Genomic DNA, 13,619 nt, shown 5'->3' with positions numbered 1-13,619 from the left:
GACATCACAGGGGGCGTGGTGACATCACAGGGGGCGTGGTGACATCACTGGAGGTGTGGTGACATCACAGGGGGCGTGGTCACATCACGGGGGGCGTGGTGACATCACGGGGGGCGTGGTGACATCACGGGGGGCGTGGTGACATCACGGGGGCCGTGGTCACATCACAGGGGGCGTGGTCAGTACTAGGATCTGGTCTTCACAGGAAGAAGCAGGTGTGTTTTTTAGATATATTTTTTATTAGGGAGTAAGGCACAGTAGAACAGGGATCAATTATACATTTACATTGAGTATCATATTACCGTATTGACCCGAATATAAGACGACCCTGATTATAAGACGACCCTCTCTTTTTCAAGACTCAAATTTGAAAAAAAGACTTTTTTTGAACACCAAATAACATTTTTATACAGAAAATAATTACAGTACATCTGAAACAAATGATTATAACAATATATTTGAGAGAAAAAGCATGTTGTCTTGACTATTTGAAATCATTATCTTGAAGTTTGCATCATAACTTCTCCTCAGTTGCCGGTTCACCTGCAGATCTTCCACCCTCTTTTCTCCAGATTGTCGCTACGTTTCTCCACTTTCTGTTATAACTTCTCTTATTTTCTTCTCTTTTCTTTCTTATGCTATTTTTTATTTTTCTTCTTCGTGACAGGGGTTTGCTTTGCCCTGGGGAGTTTAGTTCAGCATTGGCTTTAAAGAGATCTGGCGCCATCTAGCGGTGTGAATGGGTATAACGTTAGAGCCCGAATATAAGACGACCCCCACTTTTTCAGTCTTATTTCAATGCAAAAAACCCCGTCTTATATTCAGGCCAATACGGTATTTCTGTATATTAAGCTACAATATACAGGATATTTGACCATAAAAATACTGAGCATCTCGATGGAACGAGGAAAAGATACAGTCGACCTCCTAGGATGTTTTTCTGAATTTAAGAACAGAACATTACACACTTTGAAAATAATGATAAATAAATAACTGAAAATAATTTAAAGTAATAAACTAAAAGCTTATTCTGTTTGCAGAAGGTCTGAACAGAAGCAGGGAGCTGAAGAGTAAGTACAGCCGCGTCCAGAGGCTTGTTGTTGCTCTGCTCTCATCTCAGCCGTCGTCATGAGCCAATCACGGCGTCGCTCCGCCCCCTGCTGGCCGGAGGTGACCAGCTTTCACCTGATCACCTGGTCACCTGGTCACCTGATCACCTGATCACCTGGTCACCTGGTCACCTGATCACCTGGTCACCTGGTCACCTGATCACCTGATCACCTGATCACCCGGTCACCTGATCACCTGATCACCTGATCACCTGGTCACCTGGTCACCTGATCACCTGGTCACCTGGTCACCTGATCACCTGATCACCTGGTCACCTGATCACCTGATCACCTGGTCACCTGGTCACCTGATCACCTGGTCACCTGGTCACCTGATCACCTGATCACCCGGTCACCTGATCACCTGATCACCGGGTCACCTGGTCACCTGGTCACCAGATCACCTGGTCACCTGATCACCTGGTCACCCGATCACCTGATCACCTGGTCACCTGGTCACCTGATCAACTGATCACCTGCTAGGGCTGGGTGATATGGACCAAAAGTCATATCTGGATATTTTCTAGCTGAATGTTGATACTCGATATATATCCATATTTTTTCTGTGACATAATTGGGGTTTCCTTCAAAGCATTATAGCATAGCATCTCTGTTAGCATCTGTGTTAGCATTTATGTTAGCATCTCTGTTAGCATCTCTGTTAGCATCTCTGTTAGCATCTCTGTTAGCTTCATTTCTTAAAAAAACAGTCAGTTTTAATACAAAGCCTCGTGCCAAATGTCACACAGGTTCCTTTATTAACAGAGGTCTGCACAATATCAACATGTATAAAACACATGAAATAAAAATAAACTGCCTGCATATATAGAATAAAAATGCTTCTTGAATAAAATAAAACAAATATCCCTTTCCTGCATAACAATTAAATTAAAATACACTGTAATTAATACAATGTAGACAGTAACAGGCAGACTTTTCCACTGAGGTTGACAGTTGTGCAAATAACAAAACATTTGTGACAATCTCAAATAAAACATTCAAGTCAATTCGTCACAAAATAAGCTATAGAAAAAAAAAAAATTTAAATAATCGATATAAACGATATTGTCTCGTACCATATCGCGTTTGAAAATATATCGATATATATTAAAATCTCGATATATCGCCCAGCCCGGTCACCTGATCACTAAAGAGGCTACGATCAATAGAGCAGTAACATATTGGAATAAGCCTCCACCACATTTAACCAGGATAAACAATAATGCTAGAATCAAAAATGAATTAAGAAAAGCAGAATTAAGGAAGTCAGTTTTAGTTAGTTGCTTTATTCTGAAATCCTTGCTTTATTCTGAAATTCTTGGTGAATTCTGAAATTCCGAGTGTAAAATGGAATATTTTTGTTGTTTTGTTCTGGCTGGTTTCAACAATTTAAGGTTGAATTCCATCACATCTCAGATCATTTTAGTTTAGATTTAGTTCTGTTTTAATTGTAAGGATTGTATTTTATTGTTTTATGTGTAAATGTTGGACCCAGGAAGTCTAATGGGGATAATAAATAAATAAATCACCGAGAGACGGCAGCGTCGTGGGCTGTAGTTTATCTAGGGTTGTGTCCCGGGCAAACACCAGGGGGCGCTGCAGCCGGAACCATTTTATTTTTTATTCTTTTATTCGTGTGAAAGCTTCATTATAAAACAAACGTTAATGTTGAAATACAATTTCAAGAAAAAAGTTGAAATGTTGAAATTAGTGTTGAAGTACAATGTTGAGAAAAAAGTCGAAATGTTGAGAAAGTCGAAATTTCGACTTTATTCTTGAAATTGTATTTAAACATTATTCTCGACATTTCAACTTTTTTCTCGACGTGCACAATAAAAAAAATCTCAAAAAACCCTCTCAAATATTTTTCCCCTGCATGGCCCTGATTCTCTTCCGTACATTTGCAGCCGTAACCGTGTTCCGGTAAATCAGAGCTGCAGGTGTAAATCCGTCCAGCAGGGGGCGCTGCAGCCGTAACACCAGGGGGCGCTGCAGCCGTAACACCAGGGGGCGCTGCAGCCGTAATGCTCCGGTAAATCAGTCCCGTCCACCAGGGGGCGCTGCAGCCGTAATGCTCCGGTAAATCAGTCCCGTCCAGCAGGGGGCGTCGGCCTGCAGGTGTAAATCCGTCCAGCAGGGGGCGCTGCAGCCGTAACCATTTTATTTTTTATTTTTTAATTCTTTTATTCGTGTGAAAGCTTCATTATAAAACAAACGTTAATGTTGAAATACAATTTCAAGAAAAAAGTCGAAATGTTGAGAAAAAAATCGAAATGTTGAGAAAGTCGAAATTTCGACTTTATTCTTGAAATTGTATTTAAACATTATTCTCGACATTTCAACTTTTTTCTCGACGTGCACAATAAAAGAAATCTCAAAAAAGATTATTTTCCATACATTTGCAGCCGTAACCGTGTTCCGGTAAATCAGAGCTGCAGGTGTAAATCCGTCCAGCAGGGGGCGCTGCAGCCGTAATGCTCCGGTAAATCAGTCCCGTCCAGCAGGGGGCGTCGGCAGCTTCCTCCTCCTCGTCCTTCATCAGGACATCTTTGTTTTTAGTTTGGGCTGGTTTTGCACTCCCGTCCATCCCGGTCGCCACGGCAACATGTTTATTTGGAGGAGAATGAAGCTTCATCCTTCTGCTTGTGGCTGCAGTTTCATGTCCGTCTGTCCGGTTCCGGTCCGAGAGTCCGGTGACCAGAGTCTGTCCTTCTCTTTCAGACGGTAAAGAAGGGAAGAACAAGGACTCGTCGTCCTCCTCGTCCTCCTCGTCCTCCAAGCCCCGGCTCAGGAGCAGCAGCAGCATCGCGGGCGTCGCCCTCTGCTGGCAGGGAGTGGTGCAGCAGCAGGTGAGCTGGGCTCTGGGTCTGGTTCTCACCCGGCTGAAAAAGTTGAAATGTCGAGAAAACAGTCAAAATTTCGTGAATAAAGTTGAAATTTTGAAAAAAAGTCAAAATTTCGTGAATAAAGTTGAAGTGTTGAGGAAAAAAAGCGAAATTTCGACTTTTTTCTCGAAGTGCATAATAAAAAAAAACCAGAGTGAGCGTTGGGTCGGGCTGAGCTCTGACCCGGTTCTGACCTGGACCTCGGTCCGGTGATTCTGACCCGGTTCTGCCCCCCCCCCCCCCAGGTGAAGCGGTTCCTGGAGTCCGGCTGCAGCCTGCCGGACTTCGTGGAGCGGTACCGGGCCCTGTACCTGCGGCTGAAGAAAGCCATGGAGGAATTGTTCGGGCAGCAGACGGCCTTCGTGCTGGCGCTGAGACACGGATTCTCCGCCGCGCTGCTGCAGCTCTCCATCCTGCGGGCCATGCACGTGAGTTAAAAATAAATTAAAAATTTTTAAAAATCTAACTTTATATTTAGAAGTCCACCTGTCAGATAAATGTCTATTTTTATATTAATTTAATTCTAATATTAATGGTTAAATTTATTTTTATTTATCCCTATGTATCCCTTTTTTATTTTCCTTTTTATTTTCCTATTTGATTTAATTTCTTTACAGGTGGTTAACTAATTTCACTAAACCCAAAATAAATTAATAAACAAGTAAAACACTAAGAACAAATTAAAAAATAATAAGAACAATTATATTAATTCAATTTGATCAAATAAACAAAAAAAAAATAAGTCCAACTTTTCGATGGGTCTCCTGGCTGGCTCGCCAATTCAGCTTCCACTGAAGAATTAAGGCTGTTTTTCCTCTGAGGGCGATGATGGAGGGAAAGGGGGGTGATGAAAAAGGATCCAGGAGGTGGTGCAGGATGATCCAGAGAGTGATGAGATTATATCTCAGCTGAGGGGCGGTTCGGGGCGGTGCTAACTAGCTCTGCTCCCTCCCAGGTGAGCGAGCGTTTCGCCCAGTACATCGACCAGATGATCCAGGCCAGCGGGGCCTCGTCCAGCAGCGTGGAGACGCTGCAGCGGCTGCAGCAGTTCCTGGAACCCATGCTGTTCCTGTCGGGCCTGGAGCTGGCCAACACCTTCGAGCACTTCTACAGGTACGGAACCAGGACCAGAACCAGGGCCCGAACACCAGAACCAGGGCCCGAACACCAGAACCAGGGCCCGGACCAGGTCTCAGACTAGGGATGCCCCGATACCATTTTTTTTCACACTGAGTATTTTAATTTGTGTACTTGCCGATACTGAGTACCGATACAATACTTCTACCACAAAAATAACTAGGCTAAAAATGCAATGAAAAATGCAATGAATTGGAAGACAGGTTTTATTTCTAACAAATAAATTCAATAAAAATAAATAAAATGAGTAGAAAAACAATTTTAAACCAAAAATATTCTTCCTGTGTAAATAAAAAGTCTCCACACTGGCACTGTCTTCACATTTAAGAAAATATCAAACATATACCGTATTGGCCAATTATAAGACGACCCTGATTATAAGACGACCCTCTTTTTCAAGACTAGAGTTTGAGAAAAGACTTTTTGAACACCAAATTCAATTTTTATACAGAAAATAATGGCAGTACATCTGAAACAAATGATTATAACAATATATTGGAGAGAAAAAGCTTGTTATTTTGCCTCATTCAAACCATCATGTTGAAGTTTGCATCATAACTTCTCCTCAGCTGCCGGTTCACCTGCAGATTTTCCACACACTTTTCTACACATTGGAGAAACGTTTTCTTTTATCTCTTCTCTGTTCTTTCTCACCGCTACTTTTATTCTTCTTCTTGGTTCAGGGGTTACTTTGTCCTGGGGAGTTAAGTTCAGCATTTACAGATCTCTGGCTCCATCTAGTGGTGTGATGGTGTAATGTCTAGACCTGAACGGAAGACGACCAACACTTTTTCAGTCTGATTTCAATGCAGAAAACAGGGAGGCCCCGATACCAGTATGGGTATCGGGGCCTCCCTATCTCAGACCCAGACCCAGGTCCAGGACCAGGTCCAGGTCCTGGTCCTGGTCCAGTTCTAACCCCCCTCTTCCCGCCAGGTACTACCTGGGCGACCGGCTACTAGCCCAGGGCAACGTGTGGCTGGAGAACGCCGTCATCGAGCAGATCGGCAGCTGCTTCCCCAGCCGGTTCCCCCAGCAGATGATGAAGAACCTGAGCGAGTCCTCGGACCTGCAGCAGGAGTTCCACCTGTACCGCCTGCAGCAGCTGGACCGGGTCCTGCAGGACCAGGACCAGGTAAGAACCACAGACCTGTACCGTCTGCAGCAGCTGGACCGGGTCCTGCAGGACCAGGACCAGGTAGGAACCACAGACCTGTACCGTCTGCAGCAGCTGGACCGGGTCCTGCAGGACCAGGACCAGGTAGGAACCACAGACCTGTACCGTCTGCAGCAGCTGGACCGGGTCCTGCAGGACCAGGACCAGGTGGGACCGCCTTGGTCTGCTGGGTTCTGGTTTAGTGTTCTGGGGCCTCATTTATAAAAGAGTGGTCCAGGTCCTGGTCCGGTTCTGACCCGTTTCTCCCTGCAGGTGATGGAGGAGGACTGGGCCGAGTCGGAGGAGGACTCGGAGGTCCAGGTTCTGGTTCTGTCCCCGCGCTGCTGGGCCGTGTCGTCGCTCTGCTTCCTGGAGGAACCGACGAAACAGTTCCCAGCAGAACTCTGCTGCTACCTGACCCAGTTCACCCACTTCTACACACACAGTGAGTAAACTGGTCCTGAACCGGTTCTAAACCGGGCCTGAACCGGTCCTGACCCAGTTCACCCACTTCTACACACACAGTGAGTAAACCGGTCCTGAACCGGGCCTGAACCGGGCCTGCCCCAGTTCCCCCCTGGGCCTGTTAAACCGGGATTAACCCGGGCTTCTGTCCTAAACTGGATTTAATGTGGGCGTTACCCGGGCCATAACCGCGCTTGCTACTGCTGTCATTAGGAAGTGGGGGCACAATATGCAGCGTCTGGAATCGAACCTGCGTCGCTGTACAGGGGAAGGTTTACATAAGTCGCTGCTTAACCCGTTGAACTATACGGGCGCTATCGCTAGTGTTGAAAAAATCCACTCTCAAAATGGCAGGGAAAAAATGCAAGTCAACCCGACAGGCCGTGGTTTACGCTCATTATATCACAGCTGTCCCGGCACAGTTCATCCAAGTGATCGCCGCGACTTCGTGACGCTCGAAACCCGGAGTCTCCGTTGGGGGGGCTGATAAGAGGGGGGGCCGAGGAAGGTGTTGAGTTGAGGGAGGTGGTTATCAGTAAGTGTGTGTAGCGGTAAGTCCGTGAACTTCTCTCAGAGCTGCTCTCAGCCAATGTCCTTGATGTTATCAGACGGCTCGGTCAGTTCTGAAACAGGTCCACAGATGTTCCTGAGAGGGGAGGGTTAGTGGGGGCAGAGTCACCTTGTTTACATTCCACCAGGAAGATTGTGACCAGAGCGATCGGCCAAACCACTCTGTCAAGGCCAGATTATAGAATCAACAATTATATTGAAAACAGACAGACTCAGTAATTTTCCGTCTGCCTTCAGTCTCTGGTTCATCAATGGCGACTCCAATCAGACAAATTTGTGATCAATTCCCGCCAAGCCGAGCTTCCAACTTCTCCAGGGTCTTATCCATCTTATCAATGAGCTCAAAGACGCCGCCAGCCTGCGATTCTGTTCAAGAATCACATCCAGCTTACGGCTTTGCTCCCCCAGCGTTAAAGTCTGAGTGTTGATCACCTTGCTTGATCCTTCAGCCACGTCCGGCAGCTCTGAAAGAGCCAGAACAGCTGTCGACGACTTACGCGTTTGTCGGTAGACCAGGAATCCCCCTCCTCCGATCAAGAGAAATCCTGCTATCATAAATCCAATTATGAAGCATCTTCAACGTCCTCGACAGACAGGATTGCCAAACACAACGGTTTCCAATGTTTCCAGGAATCCATTGTGTATCCAGCAAAAAATGTCCCATCGGGGCAGGAGGGCTCCCTTACCCCCTGACTTCTGATTGTGCTGAGAGACCAGTTAATCAGTTCCATGATTGTAGAGTTTGGGAGGAGTGAAAAGGAGAGACTCTGAAGACGAGACAAACAGAAGCAGCAGCAGGACAGATAGATAAGGGAGAGGAGCAGAAAAGCGTCCGCCTTCGTTGAGAGCCGGAAGAAGTGAATATCAGCCGAGGATCATTATATCTGCTCCCCATGTTCTCTTTTCCTCTAATTTTCTTTAGGAGAAAGTCACAGTTCAATGTTCTATCGTATCTGTGGAGACCGATGTTGCTGCTCAGTCCAGAGATTCACCTTGAAGTTTCTGACAGCCATAAAACTCTTAAAATGTCATTGAATAGTTTTTTAGACCCAGGTTTAACTGCCCCAACCCCGGGTTAACCATGCTACTGTCATAAACCAGGTTTAACCAGGTTTAAACCAGGTTTAACCCAGGTTTAACCAGGTTTAACCAGGTTTAAACCAGGTTTAACCCAGGTTTAACCAGGTTTAACCAGGTTTAGTCAGGTTTAACCCGGTTTAACCAGGTTTAGTCAGGTTTAACCCGGTTTAACCCAGGTTTAACCCGGTTTAACCAGGTTTAGTCAGGTTTAACCCGGTTTAACCCAGGTTTAACCCGGTTTAACCCAGGTTTAACCCGGTTTAACCCAGGTTTAACCCGGTTTAACCCAGGTTTAACCCGGTTTAACCAGGTTTAGTCAGGTTTAACCCGGTTTAACCCAGGTTTAACCCGGTTTAACCAGGTTTAGTCAGGTTTAACCCGGTTTAACCCAGGTTTAACCCGGGTTTAAACCAGGTTTAACAAGGTTTAGCCAGATTTAACCTGGTTTAAACCAGGTTTAACCAGGTTTAACCCAGGTTTAGTAAGGTTTAACCAGATTTAAACCAGGTTTAACCCGGTTTAGCCAGATTTAACCCAGTTTAACCAGGTTTAACCCGGTTTAACCAGGTTTAACCCAGGTTTAGTCAGGTTTAACCCGGTTTAACCAGGTCTAACCCAGGTCTAACCCAGGTTTAACAAGGTATAACCCGGTTTAACCAGGTTTAATCCATGTTTAACCAGGTTTATCCCAGGTTTAACCAGGTTTAAACCAGGTTTAACCAGGTTTAACCCAGGTTTAGTCAGGTTTAACCCGGTTTAACCAGGTCTAACCCAGGTCTAACCCAGGTTTAACAAGGTATAACCCGGTTTAACCAGGTTTAATCCATGTTTAACCAGGTTTATCCCAGGTTTAGCCAGATTTAACCCAGTTTAACCAGGTTTAACCCGGTTTAACCAGGTTTAACCCAGGTTTAGTCAGGTTTAACCCGGTTTAACCAGGTCTAACCCAGGTCTAACCCAGGTTTAACAAGGTATAACCCGGTTTAACCAGGTTTAATCCATGTTTAACCAGGTTTATCCCAGGTTTAACCAGGTTTAAACCAGGTTTAACCAGGTTTAACCCGGGTTTAACCCGGTTTAACCCCGTGTGTCCAGGTCAGTCCATGTACGGCATCAGCCAGTCGAAGCCGCGGCGTCTGCAGTGGACGTGGCTCGGTCACGCAGAGCTGCAGTTCGGCAGCTGGACGCTGCAGGTGTCCACGCTGCAGATGTTCCTGCTGCTGCACTTCAACACCCACCAGGTGAGTCCCGCCCTGCTCCCCTGGGTCCTAGTGCCCGCCCCCCCCCCTCGATCATGCTCCACTGGGTCCTAGTGCCCCCGCACTGGGTCTTAGTGCCCGCCCCCCCCTCGATCATGCTCCACTGGGTCCTAGTGTCCCCTGTTCACCCTCGGTTGTGTCTGCAGGAGGTCAGCGTGGAGGCGTTGCTGCAGGCCACCGGCCTGTCCGCCGCCGTGCTGCTGCACGCTCTGCAGCCGCTCATCGATGAGGGAGGACCGCTGACCTGCAGCCAGCCGGACCAGCCGGCCCAGGGTGAGACGCCGACTCCTCCTCCCCGTCCCCCCCACCCCTCAGCCTGCAGCGTCTCACCTGCCCCCCCCCAACCCCCAGGTGTGCTGCAGCTGGACCAGCAGGTGGCGTCCCGCAGCCAGCAGGGCGAGGCCTCCACGGTGCGGCTGCTGCCCCGGCAGACGTACCTGAACGTGGACGAGGACGCGGCCAGCACGCTGGAGAGGAAGAGGAACTTCATCTACTGCCTCATCGTCCACATCCTGAAGCAGGAGAAGGAGATGCACATCGACAACCTGGTCTTCAGGGTGAGTCTAGAGGTTAACTAGCACTAACTAGAGGTTAACTAGCACTAACTAGAGATAAACTAGCACTAACTAGAGGTTTACTAGCACTAACTAGAGGTTAACTAGCACTAACTAAAGGTTAACTAGCACTAACTAGAGATAAACTAGCACTAACTAGAGGTTTACTAGCACTAACTAGAGGTTAACTAGCACTAACTAGAGGTTTACTAACACTAACTAGAGGTTAACTAGCACTAACTAAAGGTTAACTAGCACTAACTAGAGATAAACTAGCACTAACTAGAGGTTTACTAGCACTAACTAGAGGTTAACTAGCACTAACTAGAGGTTTACTAACACTAACTAAAGGTTAACTAAACTAGCTAGAGGTTAACTAACACTAACTAGAGGTTTACTAGCACTAACTAGAGGTTTACTAGCACTAACTAGAGGTTTACTAACACTAACTAGAGGTTAACTAACACTAACTAGAGGTTTACTAACACTAACTAGAGGTTAACTAGAACTAACTAGAGGTTAACTAGCACTAACTAGAGGTTTACTAACACTAACTAGAGGTTAACTAACACTAACTAGAGGTTAACTAGCACTAACTAGAGGTTTACTAACACTAACTAGAGGTTAACCAGCACTAGCTAGAGGTTAACTAGCACTAACTAGAGGTTAACTAGCACTAACTAGAGGTTAACTAGCACTAACTAGAGGTTTACTAACACTAGCTAGATGTTAACTAACACTAACTAGAGGTTAACTAACACTAACTAGAGGTTTACTAGCACTAACTAGAGGTTAACTAGCACTAACTAGAGGTTTACTAACACTAACTAGAGGTTTACTAAACACTAACTAGAGGTTAACTAACACTAACTAGAGGTTTACTAGCACTAACTAGAGGTTAACTAAACTAGCTAGATGTTAACTAACACTAACTAGTGCTAGCACTAACTAGAGGTTAACCAGCACTAACTAGAGGTTAACTCACACTAACTAGAGGTTTATTAGCACTGACTAGAGGTTTATTAGCACTAACTAGAGGTTAACCAGCACTAACTAGAGGTTAACTAACACTAACTAGAGGTTTACTAACACTAACCAAAGGTTAACTAGTACTAACTAGAGGTTTACTAACACTAACTAGAGGTTTACTAACACTAACTAGAGGTTAACCAGCACTAACTAGAGGTTTACTAACACTAACTAGAGGTTAGCTAGCACTAACTAGAGGTTTACTAACACTAACTAGAGGTTAACTAACACTAACTAGAGGTTTACTAAACACTAACTAGAGGTTAACTAGCACTAACTAGAGGTTAACTAAACTAGCTAGATGTTAACTAACACTAACTAGTGCTAGCACTAACTAGAGGTTAACTAGCACTAACTAGAGGTTAACTAGCACTAACTAAAGGTTAACTAACTACAGGTTTACTAACACTAACTAGAGGTTAACTAACACTAACTAGAGGTTAACTAGAACTAACTAGAGGTTTACTAAACACTAACTAGAGGTTAACTAGCACTAACTAGAGGTTTACTAAACACTAACTAGAGGTTAACTAATACTAACTAGAGGTTAACTAGCACTAACTAGAGGTTTACTAAACACTAACTAGTGGTTAACTAACTAGAGGCTAACTAGCACTAACTAGAGGCTAACTAACACTAACTAGATGTTAACTAACACTAACTAGAGGTTAACTAACACTAACTAGATGTTACTAACCCTAACTAGAGGTTAACTAGCACTAACTAGAGGTTTACTAACACTAACTAGAGGTTAACTAACTAGAGGTTAACTAACACTAACTAGAGGTTAACTAACACTAACTAGAGGTTAACTAACACTAACTAGAGGTTAACTAACACTAACTAGAGGTTTACTAACACTAACTAGAGGTTAACTAGCACTAACTAGAGGTTTACTAACACTAACTAGAGGTTAACTAACTAGAGGTTAACTAACACTAACTAGAGGTTAACTAACACTAACTAGAGGTTAACTAACACTAACTAGAGGTTAACTAACACTAACTAGAGGTTTATTAACACTAACTAGAGGTTTACTAACACTAACTAGAGGTTAACTAACACTAACTAGAGGTTAACTAGCACTAACTACAGGTTTACTGACACTAACTAGAGGTTTACTAACACTAACTAGAGGTTAACTAACACTAACTAGAGGTTTACTAAACTAACTAGAGGTTTACTAACACTAACTAGAGGTTAACTAGCACTAACTAGAGGTTTACTAACAGGTTTAACTCCCGCCCCCTGCCTTGCTCCAGGTTTAAAGGTATTGTGACATCATTTTTAACATGATTTTAACACTATTAAAAGTCTTGGCCAACATCCCTCAAATGTGTCTAAAAGAGTGTAACAAGAAAAACTTCACTCTAGTACTCCATTCCTGGCTTTTTATGATGGTGTTTTTTTGCGCAGTGAAAAATGCTTCCTTTTCCCCCTTTCCTGTCAATCATTGCGCCGCTCCTCCTCCAAACCTCCTCCAACCAACTGCTACACACTTCTGCCGTCTCCACACACACGCGCGCACACCGAACCACAAACACCCACACACACAGCCCAGACAGGGCGACTACAGCCCGGGGATGAAGTCCGTGACCAGAGGACTGAAAGGCAGCACCGTAGCTCCCCGCAAGCAATACGCTAACAGCGGCGTCGGAGAGTTAAGCCGGGAGCGACAGGCGAAGCATGCACGGAAAAGCAGCAGGGCGAAGCAGTCCACAGCAAACAATCATAAAAATAAAGGCATGCAAGCAGCAGTGTCTCCTTATCTTAAGTCCAGTCAGTGGCCGCGGGTCTTCTTAGCAGTTTTCCTCCGGTGATGAGAAGAGAAGAGGCTCTAAACAGCTCCGTGTTAAGCCTGATTTATGGTTCCGCGTTAAATCGACGCAGAGCCCTACGCCGTAGGGTTCAGCGTACGGTGCGCGTCGCTGCGTAACCCTACGCCGTAGGCTCTGCGTCGGTGTAACGCGGAACCATAAATCAGCCTTTATGGTGCGCTGGAGAGGACGTAACGATCCGCCACCAAACCACATGCGCCGTTTTTGCACAGTTATGCGGAAAATCCCAGAAAGCACACAATACACTGAATGTTAAAAGTTCGTTGTTTTTTGGGTGTAATTGATGTCAAGACACCCAACAAAACACAAAAAATCAAGAAAAATGGGTTTTTCATGTCACAATACCTTTAATTCCTGCCTTGCTCCAGGTCTAACTCCTGCCTTGCTGCAGGTCTAATTCCTGCCTTGCTGCAGGTCTAATTCCTGCCTTGCTGCAGGTCTAATTCCTGCCTTGCTGCAGGTCTAATTCCTGCCTTGCTGCAGGTCTAATTCCTGCCTTGCTCCAGGTTTAATTCCTGCCTTGCTCCAGGTTTAATT

General features: G+C 45.2%; 1 protein-coding gene across 1 annotated transcript in view; it reads left to right on the top strand.

The window, feature by feature from the left end:
- The window catches only part of LOC133464059 (cullin-9), a 74,577-nt gene that overhangs the window by 41,230 nt on the left and 19,728 nt on the right, over positions 1 to 13,619 (top strand). Inside the window, 9 exon segments of the mRNA XM_061746025.1 lie at positions 1,041 to 1,070; positions 3,831 to 3,958; positions 4,240 to 4,422; positions 4,950 to 5,107; positions 6,068 to 6,266; positions 6,561 to 6,732; positions 9,498 to 9,643; positions 9,808 to 9,934; positions 10,013 to 10,218. Coding sequence (XP_061602009.1) covers positions 1,041 to 1,070; positions 3,831 to 3,958; positions 4,240 to 4,422; positions 4,950 to 5,107; positions 6,068 to 6,266; positions 6,561 to 6,732; positions 9,498 to 9,643; positions 9,808 to 9,934; positions 10,013 to 10,218 — 1,349 coding nt within the window.

This window comes from Cololabis saira, chromosome 17 (genome assembly GCF_033807715.1).
Source record: "Cololabis saira isolate AMF1-May2022 chromosome 17, fColSai1.1, whole genome shotgun sequence".
NCBI lineage: Eukaryota > Metazoa > Chordata > Actinopteri > Beloniformes > Belonidae > Cololabis > Cololabis saira.
The sequence above is the reverse complement of the archived record's forward strand: the minus strand, read 5'-3'. Positions and strand labels throughout refer to the sequence as shown.